The sequence below is a fragment of the Podarcis liolepis genome (genome assembly GCF_965112155.1).
Source record: "Podarcis liolepis genome assembly, chromosome: 8".
NCBI classification, from domain to species: Eukaryota; Metazoa; Chordata; class Lepidosauria; order Squamata; family Lacertidae; genus Podarcis; species Podarcis liolepis.
In genome coordinates, this window is record NC_139560.1 from 33,951,557 (window position 1) to 33,965,779 (window position 14,223).

The 14,223-nt window shown below is 43.3% G+C and overlaps 1 protein-coding gene across 4 annotated transcripts in view; it reads left to right on the forward strand.

Annotated features, from left to right (window-relative positions):
• The first annotated feature begins 453 nt into the window (after positions 1 to 453).
• The window catches only part of SLCO5A1 (solute carrier organic anion transporter family member 5A1), a 57,916-nt gene continuing 44,146 nt past the window's right edge, over positions 454 to 14,223 (forward strand). Inside the window, exons 1-3 of one of the 4 annotated variants that reach the window (XM_083517576.1) lie at positions 462 to 607; positions 3,454 to 3,512; positions 6,773 to 8,230. In XM_083517576.1, the coding sequence (XP_083373702.1) occupies positions 7,264 to 8,230 (967 nt within the window). In that variant the 5' untranslated portion in view covers positions 462 to 607; positions 3,454 to 3,512; positions 6,773 to 7,263. Of the gene's footprint in view, positions 608 to 3,453; positions 3,513 to 4,572; positions 5,124 to 6,772; positions 8,231 to 14,223 lie in introns of those variants that run through there. The other 3 variants (XM_083517574.1, XM_083517575.1, XM_083517577.1) reach the window with 3 other exon arrangements.

The window sequence follows — 14,223 nt, forward strand, 5'->3', positions numbered from 1 at the left end:
AAAAGTGCAGCTTTCTGCTTGTCTACTCAGAAGTAAGCCCCACTGAGTTCATAAGACTGCAGCCTAAGAAACTAAAGAGCCAGTGTGGTGTAGTGGTTAAGAGCGGTAGTCACGTAATCTGGGAAACCGGGTTCGTGTCTCCGCTCCTCCTCCACATGCAGCTGCTGGGTGACCTTGGGCCAGTCACACTTCTGTGAAGTCTCTCAGCCCCACTCACCTCACAGAGTGTTTGTTGTGGGGGAGGAAGGGAAAGGAGAATGTTAGCCGCTTTGAGACTCCTGAAGGGGAGTGAAAGGCGGGATATCAAATCCAAACTCTTCTAAATAATTGGCTTGCAATGTTTCATCATAAGCAATGAGGGAACTTTGTTTCCTGATTGGATCCTGCTTTCACCCTGCTCTGTGATGCTTTCACCCTGCTCTGTGATGCAGTAATTGTAATTACAACAGTCCTATCTCCAGCTGATCTTAAAACAACCTAGGTCAGCTCAGACATATTCATTCAAATAGGCTGAAATACTGGAGAGCACTGTGGTTATACAGGCCTCCCTTCTAACCAGCTACTGAATTGACTGAATCAAGGTCGCAACAGGTTCTGCCCTGAGCAGGTAGGTACACAATTTCTTTTACCACTGGCAATCTTTTGTTGTGGTCAAACTAAGGGACCTGGGTTCAAAACTATAAAAGGATGGAAGACTGGCAAGGCCTCAAAATAGCGTGTGGAGCCCCTAGGCCAAGCAGGTTTATGTTTCAAGTGGGGATAAAGGAATAGGAGCTAAGATGTATTTAACAATGAGAGAAAAAGGGAAGGAGCAAAAGGAACAACTCAGACACGACTTTTATTGTAAATCAGTAAACAAAAATGGAGAAAAATGGAGTCTAATAAATCAATTATCCACAGGTGAATTACTTTCAGGCCTATCTTTTGTTACACAGTCCTAGGCTTGAATACACGTGTAGGCCTCAGTCTCACTCACTGGTTGTGGTGCTGTGACATTTGCTTTTCCAGACGGAAAAGTTGTTGAGTTGTTTTTAGGGGGGCGGCCAAAGTAGTTGAGCATTTTTTTAAAAAAGGGAAATTGGCAGTTTGTTTGTTTTTGCAAAATCACAAAGAAATTTAGCATTTTTTTAAAAAAGGAAAATTGGCAAAATCAACACTGCCAAAATCTGATGCCATACATCCAGGTTTTCCTGGACATTTAATCAGTTTTGCACCCAGACACTGCTTTCGGATCCAGTGCTCCAAATATGTCCAGGAAATTCCGGACATATGGCAACCCTATCTTAGTCTCTTTCCTCTCCGAAATCTTCAACTGAGCCACCCTCTCCAGAATCACAAGAAACTCCTTCTGAAATCTCAGAAAGAAAATGTCCAGGCCTCACCCACTCAGCCTGTGAGGGAAGTTCCTGGTTCAGAGAGTGGGCATGATGGAGCTTAAAAAGAGAGGAGGAAGGGGCATGCTTTGCAAGAGTAGCGGTAAGACAAATCGCTACTAACCCAGCTGGCTTTCTGAGATCTTTGACAGAGAGAATACGGGTGACATAAATCAAGATAGACATGCACCCAGTAAAATCCTTGCTAGATTTTGGGCTGATATCATACCTATCCCACACTACCTGTATTTAGAGTCCATGCAAAAGAGAGCCTTTAAATGTCAGAGAAGAACCCGAAGTGATTATCAGAAGAATATTGTTACGAGGTTGGGAGAGGGATGACCCCTCTAATCCCAGGATCCATCAAGTGTTAAAATCTAATCAAGTTTTCCAATTGCAGGAAATAGCCAATTAGTAGGATGGAAGAGCTGAGAAAAATGCCAATATATTTCACTTCTAGCAACCAGTGCGCCTCTTTGGTTTGAGATACATGGGTAGATGAGTCTAAAAAGTCTCGGACACAAATTGTCACGGCCCTCCAGCAGCTATGGTTGCCATATTTCAAAAAGTGAAAGTTGTTGCCAAAATCTACTCTACTGACATGGGTTGTTATACAGCAGGATTTCCCCAGACATTTAAGCAATTTCCGCCTGGATATTGTTACATACGGCTAAATCCTGTCTATGTCCGGCAAATTCCAGTCGTATGGCAACCCTAGGCTATGGTGGCTCATTTACCAGTAGTAATAGATTTTGCATTTTGTGTATATTCAGTTCTGACCAAACTAAGCCTCCTAAAGCAAAATATACATCAGTATAACCCCCCCCCCCGAATAACAGAATTGACCAAGGGTCATCTGGTCTACCCCTGCCAATATGACTATAAAATCTGCATCCCCCTCATTCAATTTAACAGGTGATGGGGGATTAAGGGGCTCTGTGCAAGATGGCAAATTGTTGGGGGCCCCTCCCTCAACAGAAAAGGCCAGAGTTGGGAGCAGAGTGGGCAGTGATGTGACCTAGAAAGAAAGCAGCAAGCTGGAGCAACGTTTGAGAGCTACGTTTGATTTCTTCTGTTTGAATCCAAAGCTGCGGTATGGGAGTTTCTGGGGTGTTAATGCTGTGAACCCCTCCACTGTAGACTTAGGTTGTAAATATATCTAAATATACCATCTATCATAATGACACCACAGTCTCTGCTGGACCTCATTCCCAAAACAAAACGGGAACTTACTCAAAGTGCCTGGAAGCCCCGGAATCTTGCACCACTTGGGAGTGGTATGCAACAATATTTAGCTGCAGTGGAAGATTCAAAGCAGTCATGCACTGAAATTGGATTAGAAAATCAGAAATTGTTCCTGTGATAAAGGGATTAAGAAAACCTATATTTTGGACTTGTGAGGCCCTGGAACTGACTAAATGCCTGGGACAAGTGGCATTAAAAATTAAGCCAGCAGTTAATTGACAGGCAGACTTTGCATTTGTCCAGGTTGTGGACCAGAGGAAGACACCATACGAAATAAACTGAAACCATACCCCCAACCCCCATCTATATTGCCAGACTAGTGTAAATTCCATACATCAACATATTAAGAAAAAAACAGAATACATGATTGAAATGGAGATCCAATGGTTATCACTGGCAAGCCAAATGGGGATGTGTGCATATGTGTTGATTTGACCAATTCAGGGAACTGAAGTACTAACACATGAAGGCTAGAGGTAACATTGTGGTTGGTTACTGAAAATGCTGTCACCTGCTCTACTTCTCCCAGAGGGAGGAACAAGAGCCACAATATATGGGGACAGTAAGATCCTCAGAACAGCAGGAGGCAGTGCTACTGATATGAGTTGCCACACAGGACACATGTGAGTAATAACTTGGCCCTCTGGTATACAGAGTATATCAAAGAACTCACAAAAGTTTATTTATTTTTAAATTTATAATTATTTTTTTCCTAGGTAAATATAAAAAAGAGAGATTGTAATATGTCTTTTGTTAATATATGATAGAATGTGCTGTCCTCAATGTTTGCTGTCTCATTTAAGTTTGTATTATTTTGTATTTATTATACATATAGCAGTGCCCACCTGGATGTTCTGAAATGTTGTACAGTAGAAGTTGTGAGCACAACTCTTGGTATGATATGCAATTAGAAAGCTGTTGGAGTGGAATGGGGTCAAAATCTAAACGATTTGTGGCTAAATGTGTGTAGAGGTGTGCACATGGTTCAGGTTCTTGATGGCAATTTTAGTCTGAAATTGCATGACTAATGTTGCATGGCAGGCACAAGACAATTTGTTGTCTGGTGCAAAAGACAAGATTGATTTCCCTTATGCATTTCTTGTATAGAAAGAAGCTGACTGATTTGGCAGTTGAATCTTAATCCAACACTGGCAGTGAGACAGTGTACCTGAGGTGGCTGTCTCACTTTGCCTAAATGGTAGGAATGGCCTTGCTAAAGTGACAGTCAATTCTATTTGGATTAGCATGTTATAGCCTTGAGTGGAAATGGTCTGCAGGTGCATGACAAACCAACTTGACTGAAGCAACAGTCCATATCTTTCCCATGCCAGGATGGGAAACTCTCTGAGAAACCCTTGTATGCCACCTTGTGCTCCCTGAATGAAAGGCAAGCTTTAATTGTAATAAATAAAATATGCTATGGCTCAAAGGAAAGTTATGGCTTGAGTTTTCAGCATTTAAATAACTCACATTGATAGGTAATCTTGTCATTGATAGGTAATCTTGTCAGTTAAAATAGCTATACAAATTAGCTCTTTTGTTGTGTCATAATCTGTTCCCTCGGGATCTTTTTTGGTTCCTCGCAGGTAAAGGGTCAGTGAAGACTTTTTTTCATTCTCCTGGTGCTTTTAAGGGAAATCTGCTGTTGGCGCATTGTTCCCACACCCTTTAAAACGCCTTTTTTAAAAAAAGTACTGTATCTTTGTGGCCTTATCCTGGTGTGCTGTCTCAGGTGCGCAGGAACTGGATTTTATTTTATTCGTAAATTGATTTCGCTATCTACTTAACATGTGTATTAATTATTATTACGGCTACTCCTACTAACTGTAAAACAGAACCCTTAGCGAATTTACTTTGAAGGGACTCCTGCTACATTCAACGGGTTTCCCCCTTAGCGTGCATACAGGACTGCATTCTGGGATGGATTTTTTATTTTATTATCACTGGAACAAGCCCACTTCAACCGAAGGGCGGCGAGGGGATTTCGGCTCTGAGGAGAATGCTGGTGTGTCGTGTGTGCTCGCCATGGAATCTTCTATGGGGAGGGCTCTCTCTCTCTCTCTCTCCCCTTTTGCCCCTTCCGGCGGGAGTTCCTCTCTGTGGCGGTTCTTCGCCAGCCCCGCGGCTCCCTCTCTTGACTCCAGGGGAAGCCAATCTGCGTCCCTCTTGGAAAGGCAGGAGCAGGTGGATCTACACAGCCGCTGGGAGACGTTTCTCCTCACAAAGGAGAGGGGAGGGGACGGAGTGCGCCTGCGCGCTCCACGCGGCCTCGCTCCTAGAGACGGCGCGGGGGGGGGGGAGGAAACTCCGCATTGAGTGTCAGGCCGGGTGAGGAAGGGAGTTCAAGGGGAGACACTGGGGAGTCGCTACCTACGGGCGGGAGCAACCCAGCTAGAGCCGGGGCAGCTGGCTTTCTGCCCTTCCTCCTGCCTCTCTCGCCTTTCCATTCCTCCCCCCCCCCCGTTTTCCCTCCCGGCTTCCCACGGATACGAGCCAGCGAGCTGTGTGAGTAATAGGCTGTTTCTTCATCTCGGAAGGGTGCTGTTGGATGGCGGAGAGGGATGCCTTGCATTATAATCCCTTCGCGCTTCTCTCCCCCCCCCGCTTGATCCCCCCCCTTCCCTTGTTCCTTCGCGGGTTCCCTTTAACTTCCAGATCTGCCTTCCCTGTGAGCTTCCTCGAGGCTTAAAGTTTTGGGACTCGGCGCTGCACGGAGCGAGCCCCCACAGCTAGAAAGGAGACAAAAGCGGGTGGGAGAGGCTGGGGGCGGACACAGAGGCATCTCTTCCACCTGGGCACGACCACTAAGTGGCCAGCTTTGTTTCCGTCGGAGAATCTGTGAAGTCGGTGCACAGGGATGGGGTAATAGTATTAGGGAGAACTTGTGGAAATAGGAAGTCATCTAAGGTGACAGTCCTATGCACGTTTAACTGCCGATGAACTCAGCGGGACTTGCTTCCGAGGGTGCGGGTTTAGAATTGGTCCGAAAGTCCTGGAGTTTCAGAGATTAAAATATGTTACAGACAGGCTGGCATGTGCGAACTGGTTTCTAGCTCTTTGGGAAGGCAGTGTGCATGCCGCGTGCATGGAACTTATTGTGCAGGCTGCTGCATGGCAGCGGCAGCTGTCTAGTTAAACGGATTCCCTGCGCCTTCCCCTGCCTTTTAATTTCGGGGTTTTTTTTATCCCAGTATGTAGCGATGCCTTTATATTTTAGCACAAAGCCCAGGCAAACGCTCACAAAGCCAAGCACGGAGCTTTATAAATGTTACTCTTCCAGATGGAGATGCAGATGGGCACTTTTTTCTGGCCAAACACCGATGCATGTGGCTGTGTGGATCATTCTGTGCCCCAAGATTGCCTGTGTGAGGGTGTTTTGAGCATGCAGATATGTGCATGAAATTGCACTTACTTGCCGTTACTGTGTACGAGTGACATACAAATAATGCTTGTCTTGTATGTTGATATTGGGATGGCACATGTGTATTGAGATTTTCTTTATTTCCTGTGCCAATTTTTTTCCTTGTCTTTCGGAGAGCCTCCTGTGAAACTCCAGTTCTTGTTATCAGGAGCCCAGGGAAGCAAAATGGATGAGGTGCAGACAGTCTCTGATGCCTTGCTATTTGTAATTGAATATTTATTCCAGTATATTTATTTTTAGCCATGAAAATAAAAGAGTTAGTATGTTGACATTTGCTATTGCATCGGAGTTAATAAAAGGGGCTATAGTGTCTGCATAAGGACACTTATGTGTTATGCATGTGATTCTTTTATAAATATCTCTTTTTACAAAGGGTAGGCTGGTGAGGTGGGGAAAGAAATTGCTGAAATGAACCTGATTTTGCCTTCATATATTTTTGAGGGATAATTTTTTGTTGTGTTGATGCTGTAACCACTTCTCATTTATTAAAATGAATGTCATATCAATAGGCTGTTACTGCTTGTGGAGGGCAAGAAGATTCCAGCCATCCTGCTTTTATTGTTCAGGGGAGAGTGCCTGATAATAGAGATTGCTGTGTCCTTTTCTAGCCCCAGGGAGCAGCAGCTGGGAACTACTGCTGGGTGAAGCAGGACAAAAGCAGCATACTGACCTTCTTTACTTGATCTCTCTCTCTCTCTCTCTCTCTCTCTCTCTCTCTCTCTCTGCCTTACAGATTGGCAGATTTACCACCAGGAGTCTTTAAACTGGAGACAGGGAGAGGACATCCTTCAAATCCATATCCTGGTGGCCGATGATGCAGGCATTCAAGGACTCTTTCCCAGAGCTGCTAGGCTTCTCTAAGAGCTCTGGCACTTCTTCGCTGCTAAACGTGTCCAATTAATCCACGTGGGAATGTGCTTGCAGAGGGGGAGAGGCCCAGTCCGATCCGTTTATAGCTCAGCTGCTGGCAGGGGGGAACAGGTCCTTAAGCAGTACTAAGAAGGATGGAGCCACAAAAGAATCTGCTGGGCACGTGCTCTGATGCACTGATTTGACAGTGTTGGATTGTAGACTCCTTTATTCCAGAGTGGCTGTGGCTGATGTTGAAAGCCACAGTGCATGCTTGCGTGCTCATGGGATGAAAAGACAGCATTGATTTTCAACGAGATTATGCATCTGATTGGAAAGTGGTAACTCTCAGTCCAAACTGGGCTTGTGATCAGCATGCTTTTGTCAGGGATAACAAAGCAGCAGAAGCACCAGCGCCCAAATTCTCTTGGGGGACAGCAGCCAGAAAAGCCAGATGAGAGCTTCAGGTCCAAGAGCTTGCCGGTTCTGAATGGATCTGTTCCACCGATTAACACCTCACAAAGTGCTCTCATTACAGCCAAAAGGAACTTACAGAGCTTCCAGGGGGGTTCTGATCAGAGATGTGGCCTTGACCCTGACACATTAGCACATCGCAGCAATGTTGCTGCTGCTGCTACTGCTTCTTCCAGGACTATGTTCTCTTTTACAGCTTCCAGTTTTTCAAGAATTGGGAGTTTTGCTGAAAGAACAGGCTGCAATAACTCTGCCAGCATTAGTAAAGGGGTTTCACCAGCTTCTACGCTGCTGGCAATCCCAGGTAGAAAATTTCTCAATGTAGTATTGATAGATTCTAGGTTCTTCTTGGTGTGCATGTGCTTCCTGACTTTCATCCAGTCCCTTATGGTCTCTGGCTATCTGAGCAGTGTTATCACCACCATTGAAAGGAGGTACAGTCTGAAAAGTTCTGAGTCTGGGCTGCTGGTCAGCTGTTTTGATATTGGCAGCCTGGTGGTAGTGGTTTTCATCAGTTACTTTGGGGGACGAGGACGAAGGCCTCTGTGGCTTGCTGTCGGTGGACTATTTATTGCACTTGGGGCTGCCATGTTTTCTTTACCTCATTTCATCTCTCCACCATATCAGATCCAGGAATTGAACTCTTCTGTCTCTAATGACGGCTTGTGCATGACTGGCAATAACTCCAAAGACCATGCGGAGTCGCCAGAGTGTTTCAGGGATTCAGGTGGAAAGGACCACTCACTCTATGTAGCTTTATTTATTTGTGCCCAAATTCTCATTGGCATGGGCTCCACACCCATCTACACCTTGGGACCAACCTACTTGGATGACAATGTCAAGAAAGAAAACTCATCACTCTACCTAGGTAAGATGGCTGTGTGTAAAAACAGATGTGCGTTGAAGGGGATCACCTCCCACATTAAAAAAAGCCCCAGAAGATAGTCAGCAGTGGTATCGGCTCTGCATTTAAATTTACTAGCATTTATGTAGTGTAAATGTTGCATTTAATGTTTCATAAGAACTCAGACTTTGGCAGCTGTTACTAGATCTTCTGAGAACTTTGCTTCACTGGCTCATGGTTTGTATTTTCATCCACAATGTAGTATCTTTTCAAGTAGCGATTGGGAGAGATTTAATTAGGTACTTGATTTTTCAGTTGAAATCTGAGGTATGTGAAGATGCTTCAGTTTCAGTGGGTTGGTTGGCTAGCACTTGTCTGTCTCGGAAGACAATGGAAGAGTGTGCCTTTGTGGGTGAAGCCGAACCATTGGAGAGTTAAAGCACCTACTGTGACTGTAGAGACCAATACATGAGAGACATGCTTTGTTGCAGTTGGGGCAGATGAAGGTGTCCAGTTGTGCTGATGCAGATGTACCAGTGGCGTTTCTTCTTTACATGTGATTTTTTAAAATATAGGTCCAGATTCAAACGTATATAGGTCCAGATTCAAACATAGCACACTAGTGGAAGCCAGTGGAAGCCTCCCGTTAGCACACCAGGGCTTTCCCTTTCTGCCTCCCCCAAAGCCATTCTGGAAGGTCAGTAGAACCCCCCAGAACAGCACGCAAGGGAAGATAGGGGGAATTGTTTCATCTGACAAGCAGAAATGTTTGTGCTGATGGATCGACTAGAAGAGAGTAACCTTGAATTCTTCCCTCAGTGACTAGGTTGTTACGGTGTCTTGAGTTTTGCTTTTTATAATGCCTGATAAATAGTTCAGTCCACTTAGGTCAGTGTTTTTCAACCTAAATACACCCATCATTTTCAGCCATTTTAGCCGATGGTCAGGGATGATGGGAGTTGTAGTCCAACAATATCTAGGGACCCAACATCCACAGGAATGATGTTGGGGCCCAAGATACCAAAGATTATTGAAATCAATGATGATGAAGTCTCATTATACAGTATATACCAATTTCCAGCAGAGACAAGGGTGCCTCAGTGCCATCAGCTCAGAGAGCTGAAAATGGCTGGAGGTTACAGAAACTAGTTACTCTATGTGTACTTGACATTATGCTTACTTACCTCAGCCAGCATTTCACCCAAAATAGACCTTTGGCTGTGTAATGATCTGTAATGATACAAATGTACTTCCTAGGAAAAGTTAATAAGATACTTAAATTTCAAAAACTACTTTTTTGACTGAAAATCAGATTGTATCAGCAACATTTGAAGGCTGACACAAGGCTGAAATTCATCCTCCAAACTGAAAACTAAATCAGAGATCAAATGTTGAAATTTAGATTTTACGACTTGGGTTTTTTGATATCTTAATGCAGTATTTTTCTTCTTAAAATTAGGGAGTTGATTATTTCTCCTTGTAACTTGATGTACTTTGAATTCATTTAAGTATGCATGGTGGATTATATCGGTGAAATCATTTATAATTACCTGAAACTACAATTTAGTTGTCCGTTTTTAACAGTACCACTATGATACTGATGTATGCATGGGCAATATATCTGCACGCTAAACCACTAAATTTTCTTACTCTTTGTCATACTGGCTCCTACAGACTCTACTGTGCTTGTAATAGCTCACTCTACTACAAGTAACTGATTTTAGTACAAGTTGATGCTTCCAGGTTCTTCTGCTTAGTCTGATTAGAGTTCACTTTTCTGTAAGTTATAAAGTCAGTTCAAAAATACTGGCAGCAGTTCAGTCTTTTCCACGTTACAGCTAGGTTCCCTGATTCTTTTGCCTATTTTCGAAAATATCATTGGTGAAGGTGGTATGCCTTCACATTTTTTAAAAAGCTTACGAAAGCAAATTGTTTTATGTAATTTTAAAGAGAGCAGAAATTCTTGAAGAGATTGGCAATTATGCATATTACAATTTCGAAAAGATTTGGTTGCACCATATAAATGAAAAAACGTCGTACCCCTATGGGTCTTTTTAAATATCTTAATATTGTCTTTTTTGGGCAAAGGAACATTCATTATCTGTAAGTTCCTCATATTTTGTGAGTCAAGTGGCAGTGAATAGAAGGTGGACTGTGTTTTCTCCTTCTTTTTCTAGACAGCCCTTCCCTAGTTCCTCATTGTTGGTTCCAACATTTTTGTTGGACTACACTCCCACCATCCTTGTAAATTGGTAGTGTTGGCTGGGGCTGATGTGCTGGAATCCAACAACATTTGAAGGGCCACCGGTACACCATTCCTGGTCTAGTAGAACTAGTATTCCCTAGAATATATTGGTTAAATATTATGACATTGTACTCTTGGGAGCTTCACAGATATGCTTCCCATGAGAAGGAAATTGAATTTTGAAATATGAAAACTTATGGTTAACATCAGTTCACTATTTTCAGAGAAAATTACACAAACTCAATACTGTCCTGCAGTATGTAACTCCCATTGATTCTTACTAGATGTGCATGGGGTGCACAAGATTGCAGCCACAGAGGCAAATTACCGGTTACAGGCTCTGCTAACCCAGAAATAGTACCTCGGGTTAAGAACTTTGCTTCAGGATGAGAACAGAAATCGTGCTCCGGTGGTGCGGCAGCAGCAGGAGGCCCCATTAGCTAAAGTGGTGCTTCAGGTTAAGAACAGTTTCAGGTTAAGAATGAACCTCCAGAACGAATTAAGTACTTAACCTGAGGTACCACTGTATAAATATTATTGCCTCCCAACCATTGTTTAGTCATTTTTGCTTTCCAGCAGTTGTTCCACAGGAGAATAAAATAATAATTGATTTTAAGAGTGTTTACTGTTTTGGGAGATGTTATTATTGAGCATTTAATAGTGCAGTTCGTGACATATCTACTTGGAAGTAATGGGATTTATTAGCTGGTAAGTGAGGCTAGGATTGCAGCCTTAGGCAATGAAACTACTTATCACAGATTTGTTGATTATACTTGTTCTTCTTTAAGAATGTTAACTGAAAGAGAATCAGTAGACTGAAGCAAAATCCTGATAAGATACAAGTGTTTTTGATAGGAAATCCAGGCATTTCCAGTTTTGCTATTCTAGATGGGTTCTTATTTGCTGTATTGGAGAAGCCTTGTTGTCCTAGGTTGGTTCTAGACCCAGATTACTACTAAAGAAACTCAGTTTTCTTGGGAAGAATTTATTTTGTCAGCTCTGTCCAAAGCACCATATGGTTTCCTTGAAAACAAGAATTTTGTTGCTGTGATCCAGGGTGTCCGGATGCAGCTGAAGAAAGGGGTCTGCACTTTTAATAAATGCACAGAAGAGAAAAATTCAGCAGGTGTAGCTGGACATGCAAGCTGCACCTACTGAAATCCCCTCTGCTGCATAGCAAAGATGCAGAAGCCCTGTTCTCTTTTGCATTAGGACACCCTTCTGTGACCTGGGCTCATAAAACACTCAGAATTGAGTGCTCTACCAGGGACAGCCATTTGAAGATGCAGCTGGTGCAGATTGCTGCACCCTGTCTTCTTCCAGATGGCACTAATAGCACATAAAACCAGTACCAGTACTGCAGCAATAGCACTAATGTTCAAGCCTGGATCAAATATATTGTTTGTAAATGATTATTTTTATGGAAAGGAAGGGTAGAAAAATAAATAAACCGGCCCTAACCTTATGAAGCCTCCCACAGACTTGAGAACTGCAACTGTATCAACAAGTTCTCTCCCCCCCCCCATGAATCTACTTCCTTGCTCGTTTGGAAGAAGCATTGCTCAAAGCTCTGGGTTTTTCCACCACTAGGCAGTTGATTCAGCATGGTAGAATGTGGCCCATGCCAAAGTGTGTGTCCTAAGTATACTTTCCCAATGGATTTTCAAAACGAATAGAAGGTTTGTTTATTGCATCCGGTTTCTTAGAGGATTTCAGCATATTTGTTTCCTTTTAGGAATTGCAATGCTGCTCATCAGTAAAAGCATTTTAGAATAGCAATATAAAAATGTTATAAACATTTAATAGAAATAATCAAGAAAATAACAGATCAAAAAGCAGAACTAAAACGTTTCCATCAAGTTTAGAAATCCATCCAATTTGAATAGCTTGGGGAAATAAAAAAGATAATTTACATTAGTGTGAATGCCAGGCAAGCCTCTCTCTCTCTCTCTCTCTCTCTCTCTCTCTCTCTCTCTCACACACACACACACACACACACACAGAGAGAGAGAGAATTCCCTAAGCAGAATACAGTACCACAACAGAGAACCCCTTCTCTAGTTATCTCCTGCCTCATTACCTGGAAGAGGGCTTCGAAAGATCTCTGCGCATGGGCAAGTTAGTGTGGGAGAAGATAACCATTCAGGTCCTAAGCTGGGCAGGACTTTATGTACCAGCAATCTGAATTATGCTTAGAAATTGATTTGGTAAGCACTGGTGAGATGTATTTCCAATGACCAGTCCTGGTTAGTGGCTGCATTTTGAGCTACCTGAAATTTGTGACCACTTTTTAAAGGCAGCCTGCATTGAAGTAGCCTAGGCAAAAATTTACCAGAGCATGGACAGCCATGATCAAATTACCTCTAAGAGGGCTTGCAGCTGATGTATCTGCCTCAGCTAGTGAAAGGATGGTGCTCTGTGTGCCACTGAAACTATGTGGGCTTCCAGCAACCAGGCTGGATCAATGAGCATCCCCAGACTGTGAGCCTCATTCTTCAGCAGAAATGCAGTGCCCTTCAGAACAGGTTGAATATCACCTCCCTGGACAGAGAAATCACCTATTATAAAGTACCTCCATTTTGTCAGTACTGATCTTTATTCGCTTGGCCTATATCCAGTCCATTACTGATTCCAAGCATTGATTCAGCACTTTAATTGCCTCACCTGAATCAGATGTAACAGAATGGTAGAAAGGAATGGTAGAACTGAATTTAATATGTGTATTGATGATACAAAACTGGAAAACAGTGGGTGTTCTCATTCAGTGGTTTCATGTAGCTATTAAATATCCTAGGAGACAAGATGGAATCCTATTGGAGTCTCAGTACCACCTTCTGGAATTGACTTTTTGGATATGAGTGGGAACGCCATGCTTCTAGCTCCAAGTCCAGAGAGCCTGGCAAAAACACACACAAAACTCCAAACCACCCACCTGGATGATCAATGCAGTTTCTGTGCAGAAACTGAGCCTAAAACCAGATTGAAATGCATCCTCTGGTTCACATATTAAGTCAACATTTGGCTTAGCGTGAACAAGGAAGCCCATCTGGAAAATCATGACTGCTTTGCTCTCATGGTCTTGCTGCTGCTGTTCTACTGAGAACTAGGCCATAGTTTGGTTTAGCTTTACATACGTACTAATCCAGGTTTGTGGTTTGTCTTGCTCCAAACAATGACCTATAACCTAGATTTGATCTTGGCTGGCCACTCATGGTTTGTTTGAAATTACTTGTTAAATGCGATTTTGTGTGGCAATGTAAAGAAGGGAGCAGGGGGGTTTACTGACATTAAGTAGAAGGGAGCAGAGCAGCTGTAGAAAATGTGCAAAGAAGAGGGAAGGTCACTTGGCTGCTAGAAATATAGACAGACTTGAAAGGAAACCCACTGAGTCCATCAGTGCAACCCTAACCATATCCAGGGCTGAAACTAGGCTCTCTGTCACCCGGGTCAAAGACCCAGTTTGGCAGCCCCCCCCCCCGGATGTGTGTTTGCATACACACACACACCCTCAACACATTTATTCCTAAAGGACAAAAATAGGCAATTTCATTCATTTTTTCATCTTTCCAGCTGAAGCCCAGGCATGCTGGGAGGCTGGGAGCCTAATGGTGCCCCTCTGGAGGCTTCACCCAGGGCAGAAACCTTGGCAGATCCCTCCTAGATACAGCTCTGCCGTATCTACTCAAAAGGAAGTCATTTTGAATTAAGTGGGTCTTATTTCCAAATAAGTGCAGTTATGATTGCAGCCTAAGCCAACTTCTGGTCCAGTGGT